The following is a 19,961-nucleotide window of genomic DNA, read 5'->3' as shown; positions in this document are numbered from 1 at the left end:
GTAGGATACATCTGTGGTGTACTGAATCCAGCTTTATGCACAACATAAGAGTGAGGCTATATACTTGCCTTGCAAGCAATCCCCTTCTGATAGTTTCTCTTGTGTGTATTTTCTTTTCATTTCTGTGTTGTATTGTCAACAAATTAACAAATATTTTTTAACCCTTTCTTAGTCATTAGTCTATACCATAGGACCTTGGCAGATAGCTATTACTTCTAAATAAATATCACTGGAGAACTCATAAACAACACATACTGGAACAAACTGATTATTTTGGTTGAAAGGAATTGCAAATACTGAATGTTATTCATTTAACAGTAGACAACCAGCAGATACAATTTGTTCTAAAAAAGAACTATTTAGGAAAGCATACTGGAAGGGTAATTTGCTCTATTCAGACATATTGATGGCCTCTAAATTAACTGTAAGCACTCAAGACTGAGATATAATTGTGCATAGCACTATGAAAACATCTTTCTAATGTACAATGGCAGTCAAAAAGGACTTGTAAGATATTCCATTGCTTAAGATTGGATGCTGACTAACAATAAAAATCAAGTGTTGTTATATATAGTCTGCTGGTTTACTGTCATGTGAGTACCAAGTTCAGATGCTAGTTGCAATCTTTCAAAACATCACAGAAAACATATCTCAAACAATAAATATCTTTAGGTATATGGAAGAAATGAAAGACTGAGCTTGATTAGTGCAAAGATATAAAGGTGATAGAGTGGTGGTTCCCCAATCTTGGCTCGTGAACAAGAATACTGAAGATGCAGCATGTTTAATATCATGCTTTGCTCCCTCTGACAATCTCACTCTTAATTTCCTGTGACAGTGAGAAACATTAAAACATCTCACAGACAATGGGTTTGCTATAATACATGACTACTTGAATAGAGGAATATAAAATTATTAATGTTACAAGGAAAGTTTATCAGGAAGTATCTGTACAGGATTAGGTAACAGTATGGATAATATCTATGGGTAATAATTATCTGTATGGGTAATAATTGCATATGTCATTTACCAACGGTTCTTATTAGGATAAAATATTTATAAAGGATGTTTCATATTTCAAAACAGAAACCAAAAATTATGGAGATGAGGGCTGAAAAAAAAATATCCTCATAGGTTATCACATAATTGTCCATTATGAGGGTCTTCCCTAAGTCACAAAGCAAATAAAACGGTGTGTAATGGCTATCAGCTGATGCCTGATTCAGGACTACATCCATTAAAAATCTGAAGATATTTATTAAGTAGTGATTTTGAATCCAGCGATGTCAATGGGAGTGGCACATACAGATTAAATTTATGGCCCCTGGGGTATCTTTTCTCACTAAAAATGCAAAATTAAATGAGTCTCACATTTCAGGTACACACAGTGTTCATGCCTTCTACACTGAGCATGTAAAAGAGTTGGTTAAGAAAGCAGAGTCAGACTTCATCTACTGGGGAAGGTTACAATATTATTTGAGGTATGTAGTTTTTTCATAGGACTGTTGTGCCCTCAATTTGGGGAGGGATTTTGATCAGTTGATCCATATGTCACAAATTCATTGACCCATTCATATCCTTTCTTTAGACTTTATGCCAGATGCTGTTTGCTGTGGACTTGAACTCAGTGCAGCAATGTTTCAGGCACAGAGCAGTTGTACATCTATTGAATACTTCTTGTAACTTGCACCACACACCCATTTTCATCTTTTTGGGTCACAACTTTTAGGAGGAAATTCTGATATGTTGAGAATTTATTTAATGAAGAAAAATCTTTTCCCCTTTGGTTACTTATTTGCATTTTTACATTTATCATATCTGTAATTCAATGTATAGAAATCTTTATCACTGAATTTAATATTAACACATTAATCTGGGACCACAAGATAGACAGATAAATACACACATATACCTACATACATATGAATTTTAAAATCCACACCAGTAAATAAAGAAGATGCTTTTACTGAAATATCATTTTTGTTTGATAAATAGGAATACAGAATTTAGAATAAAATTCACATATTCATTTACTGTAATAAACATTTATAAAAATATTCCAAATTTTCTTAAATGCTTTTATACATAAAAATAAAATATAGATCTAAACAAAAATCAAGCATTTTTAAAGTAACAAAAGACTTTCATGCTCTAAAAAGAGAACTATATTATTCTATTGATTATTACATTTTAATTTCTTAATTTCCTCTTAGTCTGACACCTTATGGTGGACTGTACATAATTAATATTGTAAGCATATATGAACAGTTGTAAGAAAGAGCATGCAATTTTCAAAACAGATGACAACAGGTGCCAGAGAGGACATCACACATGAAACTAGAAGATGGAGAGTGATGCACCCCTCTACCTACTTAATAGACTACTATGACTTTCCTGGAAGATTTTGCAACATTCCCAGATAGCTAATTTAATATGGAGGTGGACAAAGGTAGGGCAGGTGTGGGAATTTTGAAATATTTTACAAATCCACAAAACCTAGAACTTAATATGTCTATCAAACTGTGTGCTATCACCCTGGAGGCTACTAAAGGCTATGTAAAGACAGGCTTTCCAGTACTGGAATTGAAGGCAAGCTGGTCTAGGGTTGTGAAAAAGGATAATTAAAAGCATTGGTTGAATAAAGGTCACAACAACAGAATATAAAATGCAATATATCAATCCCTTGAAATTATAGCTTCTTATAAGCAAGGGAACTATCCTAATGTTTTTATTTGTTGCAAATGTATTTTATTTCTTCTGTATATGTCAGCACTATTCAAATACCATTTTCAGGATTACCGGCATAAAAAGTTACTAGTGTCTAGTATAATTTTATCTCCCACAACTTAATTTCCAGCTGAAGGTGGAGAAGATACTTCTCTCCTCAAGTAAATTATTACATTTCCCCTTTCCCTATGAAAGAAGACGTCTCTTCTAGGAAGAGAATGCAAGGATATAATAAAAATGTGCATTATAGACTAAAACCAAAAGTAGCAAAAGCAAATAAAACGTGCAGGATGTTACATATATATATGCCCTACAGGACAAATAAGAAAAAGCTGTGTTCCTCGCGGCCGTTCGGTGTGAGAGACCGTCCACTCCCCTCTCATACCCTCCCCGATGGTTGCGAGCCTGGCAGAGGCGGTCTTCGAGCGCCGGGCTTAGTCAAGAGCGGCATCCCGGGAGTTCCTCGCTCTACCAGCCGCTTATTGCCGGCGCGCAGCGGCGCAGGAGAGGCAGTCCGCCATATTTCTGCCTCACCACGCCCGCGGAGCCAAGCCATTGAGAAGCCCGGAGAACTGGGCTCACGGTGTGCATGCCCCAGTCTATGCCTGCCTTCTTTTACTCTCTGGTGGCGCCCTTTCTACTCGCCTCCTTATCTCTTTCTTACTGTCAGGGCAGGAAGGAGCCGCGACAGCTCTTCGACAGCAGCTCTCCCCGCGAGAGGGGGTAAATGACCGCGCCTAGAAGAAAGATCCACCGTAAGGAAGTTCTTCCGTCAGGCGGATGCTGAGATTGCTGGGCGGCGGCGGACTTGCCCACTTTCCGAGCAGCCGAACTCTCGCTTTAGGACAGAGGGAGCGACTGGGAAGTGTGTGTGAGGGGGGGAGGGATTAACGGCATTTAGCATTTCCGTGGAGGGTGGTTACTTCGGAGGGCGGTGGGAGTGTAGTTTGCGAGGGACACTCGGGGACCGCGTTTGTTGCAGGAGGAGGAGGCGGTGGCAGAAGTAGTGGTGAGGGAAAGAGGGAGAGGGGTGTTTGTGCAGAGCAGCTTGGCTCGCCTAGATAGCACTGCTGCTACCGCGGTGGATGATTTCATGTTGCTTGGTGCATAATTTAGAGGAAAGGAGGAGTTGGAAGCGGCGACTATTAGAGGCAGGGAACGGGGGATCTGTGCTGCCAGGGCCCCCCCTCTCTTTGCCTGTGTGTGGTATTGAGGCAGCTCCCTGCGCTAGCCCTGCAGTGCCCGAGTGGGGGCTCCCGGACAGAGAGTGTTTGTGTCCCCCGGGGCTGGTGCTGTGGTGGGGTGTGTGTGTGCACGCGTTTTTAGGGTGGGGGTTGTGTCTGAATCAGTTAGGAAGAATGACTTTGGAGTCCATCATGGCGTGCTGCCTGAGCGAGGAAGCCAAGGAAGCCCGGCGGATCAACGACGAGATCGAGCGGCAGCTGCGCCGGGACAAACGGGACGCCCGTCGGGAACTGAAGCTGCTGCTGCTGGGTGAGTGCGGGCCGCCGTTGACACACACGCCTTTAAGTGCCACTGGGGGTGCAACCCAGAGATCGCCGCCCCGGGCTCCCTCCGGCTGGCTCCACCGGTGCATTACACGGCGCGGTCGGTTCGGTTTCTCCCGGGCGCTCGCCACCTTCGCCGCGAGGCGGCCGTGGCGATGGCGGCGGTGACCCGTTCGTCGTTTCTCCGCCGCAGCGTTGTGTGTGTGTGCGCGTCCGTGTGCAGGCTTCGCCGAGGCGCTTGTAGCTGGATAAATAACTGTGGTTCCTATGGGTGGGTTGATATGGTAGGAAACCCGGTCTTCCAAAATGGAGAGGGAAAGGATGATTGGTGAGTGGGGATTTTGGGGGAGCATTGGCGATGATGGGTGTAGGAGAGTGATGGTAAGGAAGCAGATTAATGAAAAAACACGCAGGGGGAGTTGCTTTGCAGATTGGCAGTGACAGGCTTTAATATCTGCATTGTTCTGTGAGCCTTGGAAAAGTTGTTGGGTCACCGTTTGCATTTTTTTAATTGTGATTTTTATTTAATGAGTCAAGCTGGGATAAGGGGCTTATGCCCAGATTGTAGACTGATTTTTAAAGCAAAAGGAGAAAGAAACCATAAAGACCCAGATGCATCCATGAAGCTGAGAAGTAACTTTAAGTATGCTGGAGGATAACAGGATCTTTAATACCTTTGGAATCCACCCATTGTTCAGGAAATAAAATCTATTGTATTATTTGTATTTAATTAAAACAGAGGTTATTTTGAAGCCACAAGTGTGCAAAGGCAATGCTTGTTTAATAGGAATTTGGCTCGTTCTAAAATAAGCCTTTTGAATTAAAATACATTCGTCTATATCTGATGTGCTCTACTACATTATGTAGTTCTTGTGGTAATACTGCTTCTACCTTAGACTACCAGGCCTTGAAATATGTCTGCACCAGTGTTTGGTATGTGGATGAATGGGAATGTTCCAAGTGGATGTGGGGCACTTATGGCAGACTTTTGTCTTGGGTAATGTACATGAAAGTAATGATTTATATTGGGGGAATAAACTGCTTTTTCAATAAGGTAAGGAGAGTTGAAAGGAAGTCAGAATTTATTTTAATGCTTGCTTATGAATGTGTTATTTCCTACTTTAAATAATACAGTTGGTCTTCTGTATATGGAGAAAGGTATTAGGATCCTTAACTGATGTGGAAAAAGGAGGGGTGGAGACAGATACAATGCTACTAGTAATAATGTTCTGTCTCATTTTGGCCTAATTTTTTGTTGATGGAAGTGTGTGCTGTAGCTATTTCAAGATCTAAACCCAAGATAAAATAGGTTGCATTTGTTTAATTTTATGGATATTTTAGTATTATTACTTAACTACATACGTTTGCTACAGGAGAGGCAGTTGACATTTATTATTCAGGTTATTCAGGTCCAAATCGTTTCTGCATTTCCTGGTTTTCTGCAGTAATATCCTGCAGTAATAATAGAGATTTGTCCCAAGTTTTAAAGAATCAGAATCTTTTAGGTTGGAAAAGGCCTTTAAGATCATTGAGTCCAACCGTTAATGCATGAAACCTATTGAATGATGCCAACATATACCACCCAGAGAAGGAATTCAGAGATTTGGTTCTACAATCAGTAGTGCAGAACTTATATTGTTTTATAAGATCCACCCACTGGTAATATTAAGTGTATGGACAGGTAATGGTAGATTAGGGCCTAATTGTGGCGTTACTTTAGGCCAAATGAAATAAGGGGTTTTCAGAGCAAATAGATAAGAAGCCATCACTTAGAAAGTTTTGGAGAAAACTCACTGATTGCATATATGAATGTTTTCTGCATATATCAATATCAGTATAAACCATGTTTCTGAAGATTTAAGCATGATGTATGAGAAACTGAGAGGTAAATCTTCTGCTTCATATTTAATAGCATATCTGTATTTGAGTAGAAACCAGTATAGAAACTGTTATTGTGTATACAGTTTTTGTATTGTACTTTGTCAGCCTCAATCATATATTTGATTGAAAGTGTTTGTGCATGTGCAGTTGTTTAACAGTTAATGATCTCATCTTGTAAAATGCAGTATAGTAGTGAACCACTGCTGAAATCACAGGGTTGGACAGATTCAAGTTTCAATTTATTAAAAAAAAAAAAAAAAAAAAAAGAGCCCCCACACCAAAACTTTCTAAAAATTTGTTTTAATTAGCGGGTTTCTCGGGTATCTGACAGTACTTTTTTCAGTCACTCTCACTGCTTCCCCAGCATAGTCATTTGTTAATTTCTTAAGTTTGTGTTATTTGTTTGGGTCATTCATATGTTTGAGATGGACAAAACCAATTTAAAAATAGGAAAATAATAACTAAAATAGTGAGACTGGGAATATAAATGTCTGAAATTGCTTAAAGTCATCCATTTTTTTTGACTTCACCTCTACTGTCCCACTACATATCATTGTCCTTCAAAACTTAAAGTAGCAGTATTAACTTTATTTTATGTAAATGTTAGGCAAACTTTTTTCAAAAGTGCCAACTTCTCAGTCCCACTTTGAAAAGTGTTGTTGGACATAGAAGCCTAAGTGGGTTAGAGGCTTTTGAACATGGGACAAAATCCTTTTGATCATAGAGAACACAAGCTGAGCTGTGTTAATTGACCGTGCATGCTCTGAAGATGTTGCAAAGTAAAAGGTATTAATACAAAAGGAAAAAATGAACATATCTATGCCACATTTTTTTCTTGTTTAAAAATTAGACATACATACAAATGCACATATGTAGCAAATATGGGTCAGAAAAGAGGATTTTTTTCCCCCTCCTTAACTTGTAGAAATTATAGTGCTTCCTTGCAAAGTGAAATATTTCCCTCCTAACTGTGTAGGTTACTGTTACTGTGTGATACACAAGAAGGGTATACACAGCATAGTGTATTAATAATGATATCTTTTTACTTTTCACGGGATCAAAGAGTTTAAAATGTTGAAAATAATTTCTGGAAAACTTTTGTTTGCATGGTAGGATTATTTAAAATTATTAGTTAAAAAATACAACCTCTCCATGATTAAACATTAAAATACCACTTTTAGGTACTACATTGAACATCATTGTCCTGTTCCAATCTATTCTAAAAATTTAGCAAAGTGTCTTTTTTTTTAATTGTAATTCTAAAAAGTGAGAATTCTAACATATGCACTGAAATGTATTACAAAGACATAGTAATAGTTCAGCTAGCACAACTTAGCTGTAATGTTTAAGGTACTTTGGAACAAATTAATTCTTCCACTGAATTTGGTTTTAATCTCCTGTATTTTTCAAGTTCTTCTGGATTTCATTACTACTGAACAATTTGATTGTTCTCTAGAGCATAAAGTTGTTAATATCCATCTGCTTTTGCTGTTGTCAAAACATTTATTGTTGTAGTACAAAAAAGAGGTGGTTTTAGTGTTTTATATTGGTATGTACCAAACAATGTACAGTATTCTGCATGGCTGTGTTTTAAGCATGTATGCACGTATTTATTTTTAAGTAGTAATAGCCATGTGCTCTAGCTTTCTATATATATCATTTTTACTGTCATCAGTGGAAGTTTTGCCTGGTCTCAGAAAGCAATGTTTGGGCCTAAATGTTATATTGTAGCCATAAACTTTCACTACTGGACATACTATGCCTGTACACTGTATATACTTATGCATTATTTTCTCATCAGGAAAGTATCTTGAGTATCTAAGAAAATAATTATCAATATCTTGCTAGCTATGTCTATATCTATAAGCTTTGGCAAAATTAAGTATTGGAGGGCTTGACAGTGTGTTTGCTATTTTGTATCATGCTTGCAGGTATTGTAAGGTGCAAAACATGGCTCTTATGGCAAAGGTGTTCTTTTTGTTTGAAATAGCAGATGAGTCAGTGAAGCAAGGTATCAAATATGAGTATCCTTTCATTCTCTATATGTTACCAAAGGAAACAGGTGGGAGGTAAAACGTTTGAAATTGCAACTAGTCTTAACTGGAAGACTATTTTTTTGTTCTCTGAACGTACAGGATATATATATATATTTTTTATTTTATTTTTATACATGTGTTAGCTGAATGAGATTCGTGTGCAGAACTCAGTGAATTAGCAAAGACTTAGACTTAAAAAAAACTTGAAGTGGGCCCATCAAGCCAACAATGAATCTTCTTCCTGTAATCTGAAATACCTATGCAGTCTACTTATATAAGTAGGTAAAATTATGCTGTGAGTTTCAGTTTTATGCACACAATTAAAAAATTCTGATATTGGACAGTATATTCTAATTAGCTATTTTCTTTGCTTTTCATTAAATCAGAAAACACAATTATTTTGAAAGAGCATTGCAACCTTTTCTTATTATCTTGTATTGATCCATACTTATACTCACACTGAACACTTGAAAATAATTTAAAGTAGTTATAACAGTATGTATTTACGATTAGAAAACAAACAAATACTTAATATATATCTTGATGTTGTGTGTTGAAACTAGATTGGTAAGTATCTCTTACTTTGGAGAAGCTGTTTCTAAGGTTATCTAATTTGATTCTGGATGACAAACACTAATTATTCTATTTATAGACATATACAACCATATACAAAAATAACTGGTTTTGAGGAAAACATGAATTGTCATTTGATATTGATGTGATACCATGATTTCACATTTCCTGGAAAAGAGCATATTATTTTTTTTTTTAATGTGTGATAAAGGAATATTTTATATTCAGCCCTTATAAAGGATTTTCTTGTGGGTTGGGTTTTTTTTTTGTTTTGATTTTCCTTCTTTAGAAGTGATCTACTCTAGTTAATGGAAATTAGCTTAGAACCTCAATAGTCAAAGAATTCTGACTAACTTAATTTTGCTTATATGTTAAAAGGCCAAGGGACTCCAAATTTGTACTTCCCATTAAAAACAATATTGAATTCATATAGGAGGGAAACATATGCTGAACAGAGGAATCTCTTGAGAAGGGGCTTTTGGGTATATATTCTAATGTTAAATAATTCTGTGGTTTTAGCTACTTCAAATTATTTTTGTTGGTGTATAAAGGCAATGACAATTTCATAAGGGACAGCATTTCTTTTGAAGTAATATGACAATCTCTGCAAAATTAATCCCAGAAAGGAGTGAAAATAGCATTATAAGGTATGTGTTTCTCTCTCACTCTGCTGAATGGAATAACACTCAGGAAAGATGTATTCTCATACTTGAACAAGACTATTAACAGCTTGCTAATAAAATTATGGGAAGTTTTTCAACATTCACCTTTTATTTGTTCTACTTATTTAAAAAGTCTGACTAGCAAGAGTCAAGAGCAAGAAAGCAATATCAAAGCTGAGGAAGGACTTGAATATAGGAAATACTATGAAGTCATATATACGGTATTCTTAAGATCAAAGAAGTAACCATGCAGCAGGCTTTAAGTATTGTGTTAATGCTGTGCAAAGAAATACTGAAGGGCACGAGTCTAAGTGATACTACAGTTTGGGAAGTTTTAAAAGCTACTGGGGAAGTTTCAGAAACATAGATGTGGGGTTTTTTGTTTGTTTATATTTTTTTCAAGCTAAATTTAAGAATAGAATAGTTTAGTTGAAGGGACCTACAATGATCCAACTACAATGGTCCAACTGCCTGACCACTTCAGGACTGACCAAAAGTTAAAGCATTGTCCAAATGCCTCTTAAACACTGACAGGCATGGGGCATAGACCACCTCTCTAGGCAGCCTGTTCCAGTGTTTGACCACCCTCTCAGTAAAGAAATGCTTCCTAGTATCAAGTCAACCTCCCCTGAAGCAGCTTTGAACCATTCCCATGTGTCCTGTCACTGAATACCAGGGAGAAGAGCTCAGCACCTCCCTCTACAGCTTCCTGAGGAGGGGAAGTGGAGAGAGCAATGACCCCTCAGCCCTCTTCTCTCCAAACTAGACAAACCCAAAGTCCTTAGCCACTACTCATTGGATGTGCCCTCCAGCCCTTTCACCAGTTTTGTTGCCCTGTTTTTGATGTGTTCAAGGACCTTAACGTCCTTCTTAAATTATGGGGCCCAGAACTGTACACAGTACTCAAGGTGAGGCTGCACCAATGCTGAATAAGCAGGATAATCACCTCTTTAGACCAGCTGGTTATGCTGTGCTTAATGCCCCCCAGGGTGCAGTTTGCCCTCTTGGCTGCCAGGGCACTGCTGACTCCTATTGAGCCTGCTGTTGACCAGCACCCCCAGATCCCTTTCTGCAGGGCTGCTCTCCAGCCACTCCTCTCCCAATTTATACTTCTGAGAGTATTTAAACTCTTAAGTCTTTAATCTGAACATTAATTATCTTGCTTATGTTAGAGAATGTTGGATAAGAATGCGTGAAACTATTTCAACCTGTGTTTCTGGGTAAATGGGTGTCAGCCAGAAAGTCAGACAGGTTTCTGTAGCAGTAAATGCTAATTTAAAAGCCAGAAAACCTCAAATGCATAGAAGTTGTGAAAGATGTCATCATTCCTTGTACTTTTAGGAACTTATCAGGCTTAGGAAACTGAAGACCTAATATGGGACTTTTTTTTTTTTTTTTTTTTTTACTCTGATACTGGATTTACTGAGCACAATGTGTGCCACTTCATCAAATAGACCAGGGCAATACTAGTAACAAAGATTAAATGCTTGTACTGGGTCTAGCTGGGATGGACTTAACTTTCCTCATACCAGCCTATATGGTGCTGTGTTTTCGATTTGTGACTAAAGCAGTGTTGATGTTGTTACCCGGTGCACAGCAGCAATTCACACACCGAGTAGAGGTATTCCTTATTTCTTTATTCCAGTTTGTGCAAAGTAGGGAGCTAGGTGGTAACTCAAATGCCTAGCTCTCCGATTGTCAAAACTTTACACTATTTATACGTTTCAACAAAGACATCAGCCTTCATTGGTTACAAGTTACACAACTCTTTCATTACTTAGTACTCAGTTTCCTATTTCTTAAGCAATTCTCTTGCTTCCTGTATTAATTAGTCCGCATGCTCAATCTCCACTTCTTTTTGAGTCAGTTGGTTTCTTGAGTCGGTGGTTGCGATCTCCCCCATTACCTTTCCCCTAGTTTTGCTGAGTTTATTGCTTGTGTTGAGCTTCCTATCAGCTCATCTGTTTTGTGGAGGTGCTTCCTCAGTGAAGTTCCTTTTCTGAACAAAAGGATTTGCAGGCGCTTAACAAAGGGCTTAGCGGGACAGCAAAGTGCTTGTATACCGGAATTAACCCTTAACAAGTCATTCGCTCTACTTGTCATAAAGTCTAACTGCTAACAATACATTCAATTTTATTAATAATTCGAGATGAATATCGCCGATTTTTTGGTTATTGCTTTCACAGTGTCAAGATTTTATCTTTTTAAATCTTTTTTTCCTCCCACTCTGCGCCCTCTTCACACACACCCCCCCAAGTGAATAAGTGTGTATGAGTAGGAAGTTTGGAAGGACACAGACAGGGCAGCAATTCCATAACATATGATGTCATGCTCAGCAATAAAAGCTCTGAGAAAGAAGGAGGAAGGGGGGAAATGTTCGTGGTTATGGCATCTGTCTTCCCAAATAACTATTGTGCATGCTGAGGCCCTGTTTTCCAGGAAGTGGCTAGGTGTCTGCCTGGTGATGGGAAGTAGTGGATTAAGTCATCATTTTGCTTTCCTTGCCCGTGTGGTGGCTTTTGCTTCACCTATTAAACTGTTTTTTCTTGATCCACAAGTTTTCAACTTTTGCTCTTCTGATTCTTTTCCTCATCCTGCTGTGGGGGGGAGCAACCAAGTGACTGGGTGGGGCCTTAGCTGCTGGCCAGGGTCAACCCATCACAGTGCCAAAACCAAAGGAATGGCTTATGTATCTTCAGCAGGTTCTGAGGGGGAGGGGAGAGAGTGAATACGAATGCCTGAGGATTAGATGACTACTCTACCATGACTAAAGTATTCTTCAAAATAATTGCTTTTCAGGGTGGGTTCATCGTTTGCAACCTGCTTTCTCCTTTCCTGTATAGTTAACCTTACGTTTAGCTGTATTCAGAAGCACAGCTTCTGCCTGTTCCTGGTTTACAGGTTATTCCAATTACTTCACATCATCATATCCTCTTCTTATTTTACCAGTTTACAGCTTTTGTGTCACCTACAGGTATTGTCAGTAATAATTTTAAAATTTTCTTCTGTCTTGTGGATTAGATACTTAAGTTTCTTATCAGGATGGGGGTATCGCCAGGATCCTATTAGAAACAGAGCTGAGGACTTTCTCATATGTAATTTGATATTTACTGCTTAAACAACTCTGTGTGCTATGTTTGTTTGTTCCATGACACCAAATCAGTTGCTTAGCAGAAGTCCAGCTCCTCAAAACTGCTGCATTTATAAACCAAACCATTAGAAGTGTTGTAACTGCATAACTCTTGGTATGCAATCTCTCCCTCATCCTATTCCCAACCTTGGTTTTGTTTTTTTTTGGGGTGATATTTCAAGACTTATAAGGCAGGAGGGCTTCTCAGTCAGTTCTTCTGAAACTCTGATAAGAGATGTCTTGACCCTGTGTAACAATGTTAGTAACTGCTCTATAACATCTTCAGTAACTGCTGTAGTGGAAACTGTTTCGTTGTGTTTCCCTAAAAACAAAACAGAAATATTTATTAACTATGTATGGATTTTCTGTGTTAATATGAAGAGCCATATCCATTTAGTGAAGGACTGATGTGGTTTTAAATATTTTTTTTGTATGAAAATGTGAAGTTTAAAAAACAACCCACCCAAAAATCTCTGGAACCCTGGAGTTCTTCATTTGACTTTTTTTTTCCTTTAACAATTTTTAATACTTCCCAAGGTTTTGGTTTATCTATTTCAACGTTCTCTTTTTACTTCCCCTCTTATCCAGACTGCTTTTACTGTTTTTCAGGTTTTCTTGTTTTGTGGAATTGAGGCTGTCTAGCTAGTTAATGAAATGTTCTGAAATGACTCTCAGTTGTTCCTATTTTAAATTTAAATGCAGTTGTTCTCACTCCTAATTCTGTCAGCTTTTGTTCAAATATCTCTCATGAAACATGAAGTATTGTACTACTGGTTTTGGACTTCTTTTGCTTGCACGTAGCAAATGTAATCAAGTCATGATCACATCCTCTAAAAGTTTTTACTTCAGTTCTGCCACAAGTTCTTTTTCTTAATATGCTAAGCTGTATTTTGTATGGTGTTTTTCTGTGTTAGAAAATTATAATTTCTGAAATACAGAAATTCCAAGGTCATTTGATTGAGACTTTTAGCATCAGTTATGTGGCCCTGGGAGAATATTACCTCCTTCTCTTTTCATTAAAGTTAATTGTTTAAAGAGCCCCACTTAGTTGTCTGTCAAATCATTTGTGACTTGGTCATTTGTCATGGCTCCAGCTTTTGTGTCAATTTTTTAAATCTATTAGAATCTAAACTGAAAACCGTAAAGATCACTGGCTAGAAGCCAATTTTGAAGCACAGAAATGTTAATCACTGAACTTTCACTCATGTAAATCTTTACTTCAGTTATACCTCCCTGTTCAAATTTAATCTGTATATTAGCAAGTTTTGGGGTTTATCACTTACACGTCTAGCATTTTTGTACAAACAGTTGAATTTTCTCATTTAATTTTAATCTTATTTTGATTTTCCCCCCTGATAAATAAGTGCACTATTGTTTTCCCTCTCATTCTTCCCTTTCAGTAGTGAAATGATACTCTGGCCTCTATGACCAGTCTGTCTTTCTGAATGTTGTTCCTTTTAACAATGAGAACTATCCAAACTCTTCAACTCCATCTTCAACATACATCCAGTGACTGTTCCCCAAACTAAAACCCTCTATCATATATTTTTTACCTGTCCAGCAGTTCACCTCTAGGTGTTGTAGTGTTTTTTTTCTCCTGTTGTGGAACGGGATTGTTGTTTAAATTGGGTGTCAAGCTAATAAATGTAGGATGTTTAGATATTTATGATTTGGAAGAATCAAGATTATTGGCTTCGTAGCAAAACTGAAGTATCATCTGTGGATGCTCACAGATTATGTTCACATATGTTCAATTTTGCTGTCATTGTCTGTGTTAAAAAATAAACAAGTCCCTTGATCTATTGTCAGAGACTTGCATCCAAATACAGTGCACTTCAGTGGAATAGCTATCCCAGCTGTATGCATCCTACCCCTTGGGATACCTGCAGACTTATGTTATGTACTATATGCACTGTGCTCATGGCTCATCTACCTCATGAGCACTATACAACTATACACCAATGCCTTTCTGCAAGGGGCAGTGCTTAGTGAATGTTATTTAGCACTAATGTGAAATATGAAAAAAGTGTCATGTTACACTTTGAGAAACAATGACTTTGGAGGACTGTTATAATGCCTTCTGCATTTTCTGTGAAGAGTCCAAGTGTGTCCTTAAACAGCTGCATGGTTCTTGTTCTGAAGGAATTAAATGTTCTAGGACTTAACTGCAAGTGGAACAGTCTGGGATGCTTACACTATACCTTCTCTCTCTGATCACAGTATAGCTTTTGGTTGTGGCCAGACTTAATTTTACCAAGATGAGGATTTGGGGCCTGTGGGACTACATTGTCCTGTGTGCCTGTGGTGACCAGCAGATTGCGCATAATTTTCAGATGCGGATGAACACAGCTGAAGCATAGTTGGGATTTGACTCCTGCTCTCTAGTACTGATACATGCAGCCTGAGCTCCTGTACCCCCTGGAAATTAGTTTCCTTGTCTAGTAGAACATTTAAACCCCTGACTCATTCTGCTTGGTGGGCAGGGATTTTGGGGTTAGTGAGTCCACAGTGTGTGTGCTGCAGCATCAGCTTACAGATGTGTATGAACTATGTTGCCAGTTTACCCAGACCTTTAATTAGCATGGCTGGAATCTTAATATGCTGCCCGTCACTTATCAGTTGCTCATGTGCTCGGAGATTTAAAAAAAAAAAAAATACTTTGCAGACACTCCTGTGTCACTATGACAGGCTACTTGAGGAAAATCAGTGAAACCCTTAGTTCTGCAGTTTGGAGGGCTTCCAGCGGTAGTAGGCCAGCACACTTCTCAGGGAGTAGAAGCCTCTGTGCTGGTAGTCTATCATTTGGGGTATACAGCAGAATATTTTTTTACTCTGGATTATGGGCTCTATTGGGTATCCTAAGGCTATGTTTCAACTGATCCCTGAACATCTACAGGACTGAAGCAGAATGTAGCTTCAAGTAGTTGACTGTAAGCCAAGGAGCCTTCAGGACTGACCTGGTGTTAGTATCCCCAGTGTGGTCAGTATCATTGTGCAAGGGGTTTGGCAAATAATTACAAATAGAGTAGTCACAGCAGGATTGAGACCTTCCAACTCAGGTACACACAGTTTGGCAATGCCCCTAATGCCATATGTGAAGTACGCAATACCCAGTTGTTCTCTCATCTCTTGCCAGATCAGACATTCTCCATCCTCCTCACATATATCTCTTCAGACATTCTCTATCCTCCTCTCCCACACTTAATGATATTGTATGCATAAGCCCAGGGCAGTACCAACACATCCTGATAAATAACGCTTGATCATGATAAATAACTTCAGCTCTTCTGACCAGTGCTCAGGAGGTCTCTGTCTACTGCCAGCAAATTCCCTTTCCTCACAAAACAAAACCTTTAAGTAACACAAGATAAAAATACCCTCTTCTCTTTTCCTCCCAGCACTCTTGCTAACATGTGTGCTACAAAGTCAGGAGACTTTGCAAAGGCCAAGATCTATCTGCAGGTTCCTTTTTTAATGTAAAACTGCTGCTTAGTGTTCTTACTAGGCAGCGAAATCCTTAAAGAGATTTAGGCCTTAACAAATAGATCTCTTTTAGTCTTCAAGTAGTCATGCTTGGCTCTTTGCCATTATTTTCTAAAAAGGGCAGGCAGATTTCTGATTTTTCCTTTTATATCCCTGTGTTTTGTTTTTATTTGTAGTGGTCTTCTGAGCCCTCAATCTGTGGAACATTTTGAGCTGAAAAAGAAAATGATGACAAGTAATTTCCCAGGCTCTCCTTAGTTGATTCCAATAATGGCTATTATTAGAGTTGGCTTTTTGATGCTATACTATTTTCTTTCTCTCTGAAAATCCATACATGATAGGGAAAAATCTATTTGAATACTGGATTATCTTTTTTCTGTCCTTTCCCAGTAGCCTGCTTTAAATGTACTAAGGCCTTTGTTTGCTATAAAGATTTGTCTTTCAGTCTCTTTTTCTCAACAGAATAAATGGTTTTAAAAAAAAAACAAACCAAAAATAACTTCCATGTTATTGAACAGAAGAAATGGAGAAAACCTTGAAGGTTTAGGTGTGCATTTTTCTACCAGCCAAGTATACTGATCCTCTTAGTTTTTTAATATATCTTCTATGCTGAAGTACTCTAGAATATCCCAGGTTTCCTTCATTGAGAGGACTGTAATGAGGAAGTCTAGAAATTAAGTTTAGGTTTGCAGTTGTAAAGGAAGGTTTACCTTCCTGCCATTCTCCTTTTTTATTCAATTGCCTTACTAATGAATCCTCATTCTGGAGATCATGGGTCAGAATCTTTGTCACTCTTTTAAAATTTGGATAGTTTAACTTGAAGAGGGTCCCAATCGGAGAGTCAGCTGAGTAACAACACTCACACCAATGTGGCTACATGTTGTCCTACTTTATTCAGCAATTTAGTCATATTTATACTTCTAATACAGTGTTCACACGGTAACAATCATTGGTTAGTTGATTGCAATCATGTCTTCAGGTTACTTGTTGATTAGACTACAATTATGTATTCAGGTTAGTTGTTGATTGGTTGTTAATTACGTATTCATGTTGCAAGCGCCTAATAAGGATGTGCTAGCTTAGTGGTTTTCATATCTTGCTTGGCATCCGTCTTTGCTCTTGTACAATGCTCATTATTCTTTATTTGCCTATTCAAGGACAGTACAAGATTTTCAAAGTAACTATGCAATCTGCAGGCCAGGGTTGTCCAACTCCTGCAAGGGTACAGTATGCCCTTGTTCTGCCAGGAATTCCCCTACATTAACTGAAGAGATTAAATCTATAGGAAGGCTACTTAAAACCAGACAGGAAATAGTTGTTTCCCTTTGCATTTTCTCTCAGAACAGAGGGGAAAATTATTCTTTCAAAGTGGAGGGCCTCCCTGACCAATTGATATTGCAAATTCAAGCATTTCATGCTTTCACAATAATCTTGTTCTGGATTTGGCAGTCTTTTAAGTCTGTCAGCAAGCAAGGTAGATTGCTTTTCTAATAATGCAGACTATTGCAATTCTACATTGTGATAGAAATGTCACCTAGAAGTGTTTCTTCTTTTCTTAAGCTAACAGTATTTCTGTAATGATAAATATCGTGGGTCTTATTCTCCTCTCAGCAATCTCATTGTAATTACAGTTCTTCAGAAAAATGCTGGAAAAGACATTAGGCTTTGTTCCTGGATCAGTTTAATGAATTCACACTCATCATCATTTCTCAAACAAAACACTGATTCAGGCTGATCTAGGTTTTGGATATTGGATTTTTTTTTCTGTGGTGGTTGGTTGGGTTGTGGGGTTTTTTTGTAGTTCCCCCCCCCATTTGCTTTATAGTGCATATGATTTTGCAAATTATCAGGGAGTCAGACCAACACTGCTATTTGTCTTTGAACCACTTAATTACTATGCCTTGGCTCCTTCTGTGTTATCCCAAATCTGGGTTCTTCACCCAGTGCATGCAAGAGCCAATCCACACACAGAGTAGAGATGTTTGTTTATTGCTTGTCTGTGCAGAGAAGGGTGCTAGGTGGTAAATCCACACAGATAGCACACCTCAACACATAGCAGAACTTTTTATACACTTTGAACAACTGTTTACAATTATGTTTAGTCACACTTAATTCTCATTGGTTCTTAAAAGTCTTGTCTCCATTTAAAGGTACGGTGTTCTTTTTTTACACGGGGCATGTTCTGTGGGGAAGGGGCTTTGTTAGTAGGGGGCTTTCTTTGCTCGAGGGTGGATCTTCTAGTATGCTAATTAGGATAGTACACATGTAGTTCCAGTAATTTTCTGTTTAGTCTCATTAACCAGTTTATCTTGTGCCCCAGCTTGACATATTTATGCTGTCTGTTCCTTCTTCCAAGGCCATGTTTTGTTAACTGTAAGAATTAACTAGTATCCTCTGTTTTTCAGATTCTTTCCTGCTTTTCAGTGTAGTTATTTACATATTTCTTTCTTTCTTTCTCTTTTTCTTTTTTAAAGTAAATAATTCTTATATCATATCCCCCCTTTTGAGACTATAAAGGAATAATTGATATTTTTCCCTTCTATTAGTCTCATCTTTTCATTAATTGGTCCACCCAAGGTCAAACATAATCTCCATGTACATTGAATTAATACATATATAGTTAAAAATATTACAACTCTTACAATAACAATGTGTATCTCTTTGTCCATGAACTTAAATCTGATACCTAAGAGGTCAGCCATTTCCACATTTCAGCAAAGCCAGTAGAAGTGCCATCCTTCTGTATCTCATGTTAGATATTCTATTGCTTTGGTACACTCACCCCCCACCCCCACCCCTTAGATGCTTACAGCATGTCAGTCTATTTTGATATAATTTACCTGTTCCTTTCAGCAGATTGCATCTTTGGAAACAAGTGCAATCATTTTTCTAGGAGATCAGGGGTAGTTGTTTCCCATTCCTGTTCTTCTATTCCTCAACTTATATTAAAGGACATATTTGTCCATAATTCTCCCTAAGATACATTAGAAAGGTATTCCTCTTTCCGAGGCTTCTGGGAAGTGTGTACAGATCCTGCAATTGGTTCTGTTTACTGTTTGTATTGTTTTCTGTATTAGTTTAAAAATGCATATTTTCCTCCCAATGATCCTTTAATGGCTTCCTCTCAGGGTTCCTACATTGTTCTATCACCATAACTAAGCAAAGGATAGAAATTTCTAGTACCATTTCTCGTTACAAGGATATTAATATTTTTCTGGGTGCACTGTTACTACTACTGTTCTTATTACTAGCATGCAACAATACAAAATTAATCCTTAAGTACAATCTAAGTCAGGATATGGTTTTCCAGAATCCTTTATACAGTTAATCAAACCTTAGTAAATTTTAATTTACAGTCTCTGTTTTGTTCAGTGGTCCACTATTTTGTTATAGGTGCTTTCTTCACTTGGGTATAATGTATCCAGGAGTTGACTCCTCCTAATTTCACTGCTGTGTGGGTAGTCAGTAAAACGGTATGTGGTCCCTTCCATTTTTCTTTTAGTGGTTCATCTTTCCAACTTTTGAGGTAAACCAAATCTCCTATTTGATGTACCGGTGAATCCAAAGGCAAAGGAGCTCTTTGGTTTATGTATGTATGTAAGGAGGGTAAGGTTCGTGACAGAGAGATTAAATATCTCCTTAAGATTTTTCTTTTTTAAAGTAAATAATTCTTTTATCAACTGGGTGATTCTATTTCTAAATGATCAGTAGTTTGCCTTCAGCTGAGGACTCTGAATCAGTATTTGCATATAATAACTTTTCTGTTTGGAAAAGTATCGTACTGACACTAAATATTCAAGTTGGGGGAGGAGAGGAGGAAGGAGATATTACTCTTGTAGATGATACTGTTCCCCATCTATCTTATCATCCAATTTATAGGCTGAGATTGAAAAGAGACCAAGGTACCAAAGTGTGGTAGCTTTTAATAATTTGTTGCACTAGAAATGCTTGCCAAAGAGTA

At 38.0% G+C, this 19,961-nt stretch overlaps 1 protein-coding gene across 1 annotated transcript in view; it reads left to right on the top strand.

The window, feature by feature from the left end:
* Positions 1-2,677: 2,677 nt before the first annotated feature.
* The window catches only part of LOC129734901 (guanine nucleotide-binding protein G(q) subunit alpha-like), a 135,015-nt gene continuing 117,731 nt past the window's right edge, over positions 2,678-19,961 (top strand). Inside the window, exon 1 of the mRNA XM_055700271.1 lies at positions 2,678-4,221. Within this exon, the coding sequence (XP_055556246.1) occupies positions 3,813-4,221 (409 nt within the window). The 5' untranslated portion in view covers positions 2,678-3,812. The remainder of the gene's footprint in view (positions 4,222-19,961) is intronic.

The sequence above is a fragment of the Falco cherrug genome, assembly GCF_023634085.1.
Source record: "Falco cherrug isolate bFalChe1 chromosome W unlocalized genomic scaffold, bFalChe1.pri SUPER_W_unloc_1, whole genome shotgun sequence".
Classification (NCBI taxonomy): Eukaryota; Metazoa; Chordata; class Aves; order Falconiformes; family Falconidae; genus Falco; species Falco cherrug.
Note: the sequence above shows the minus strand (reverse complement) of the source record. Positions and strands in the feature narration are given on the sequence as shown.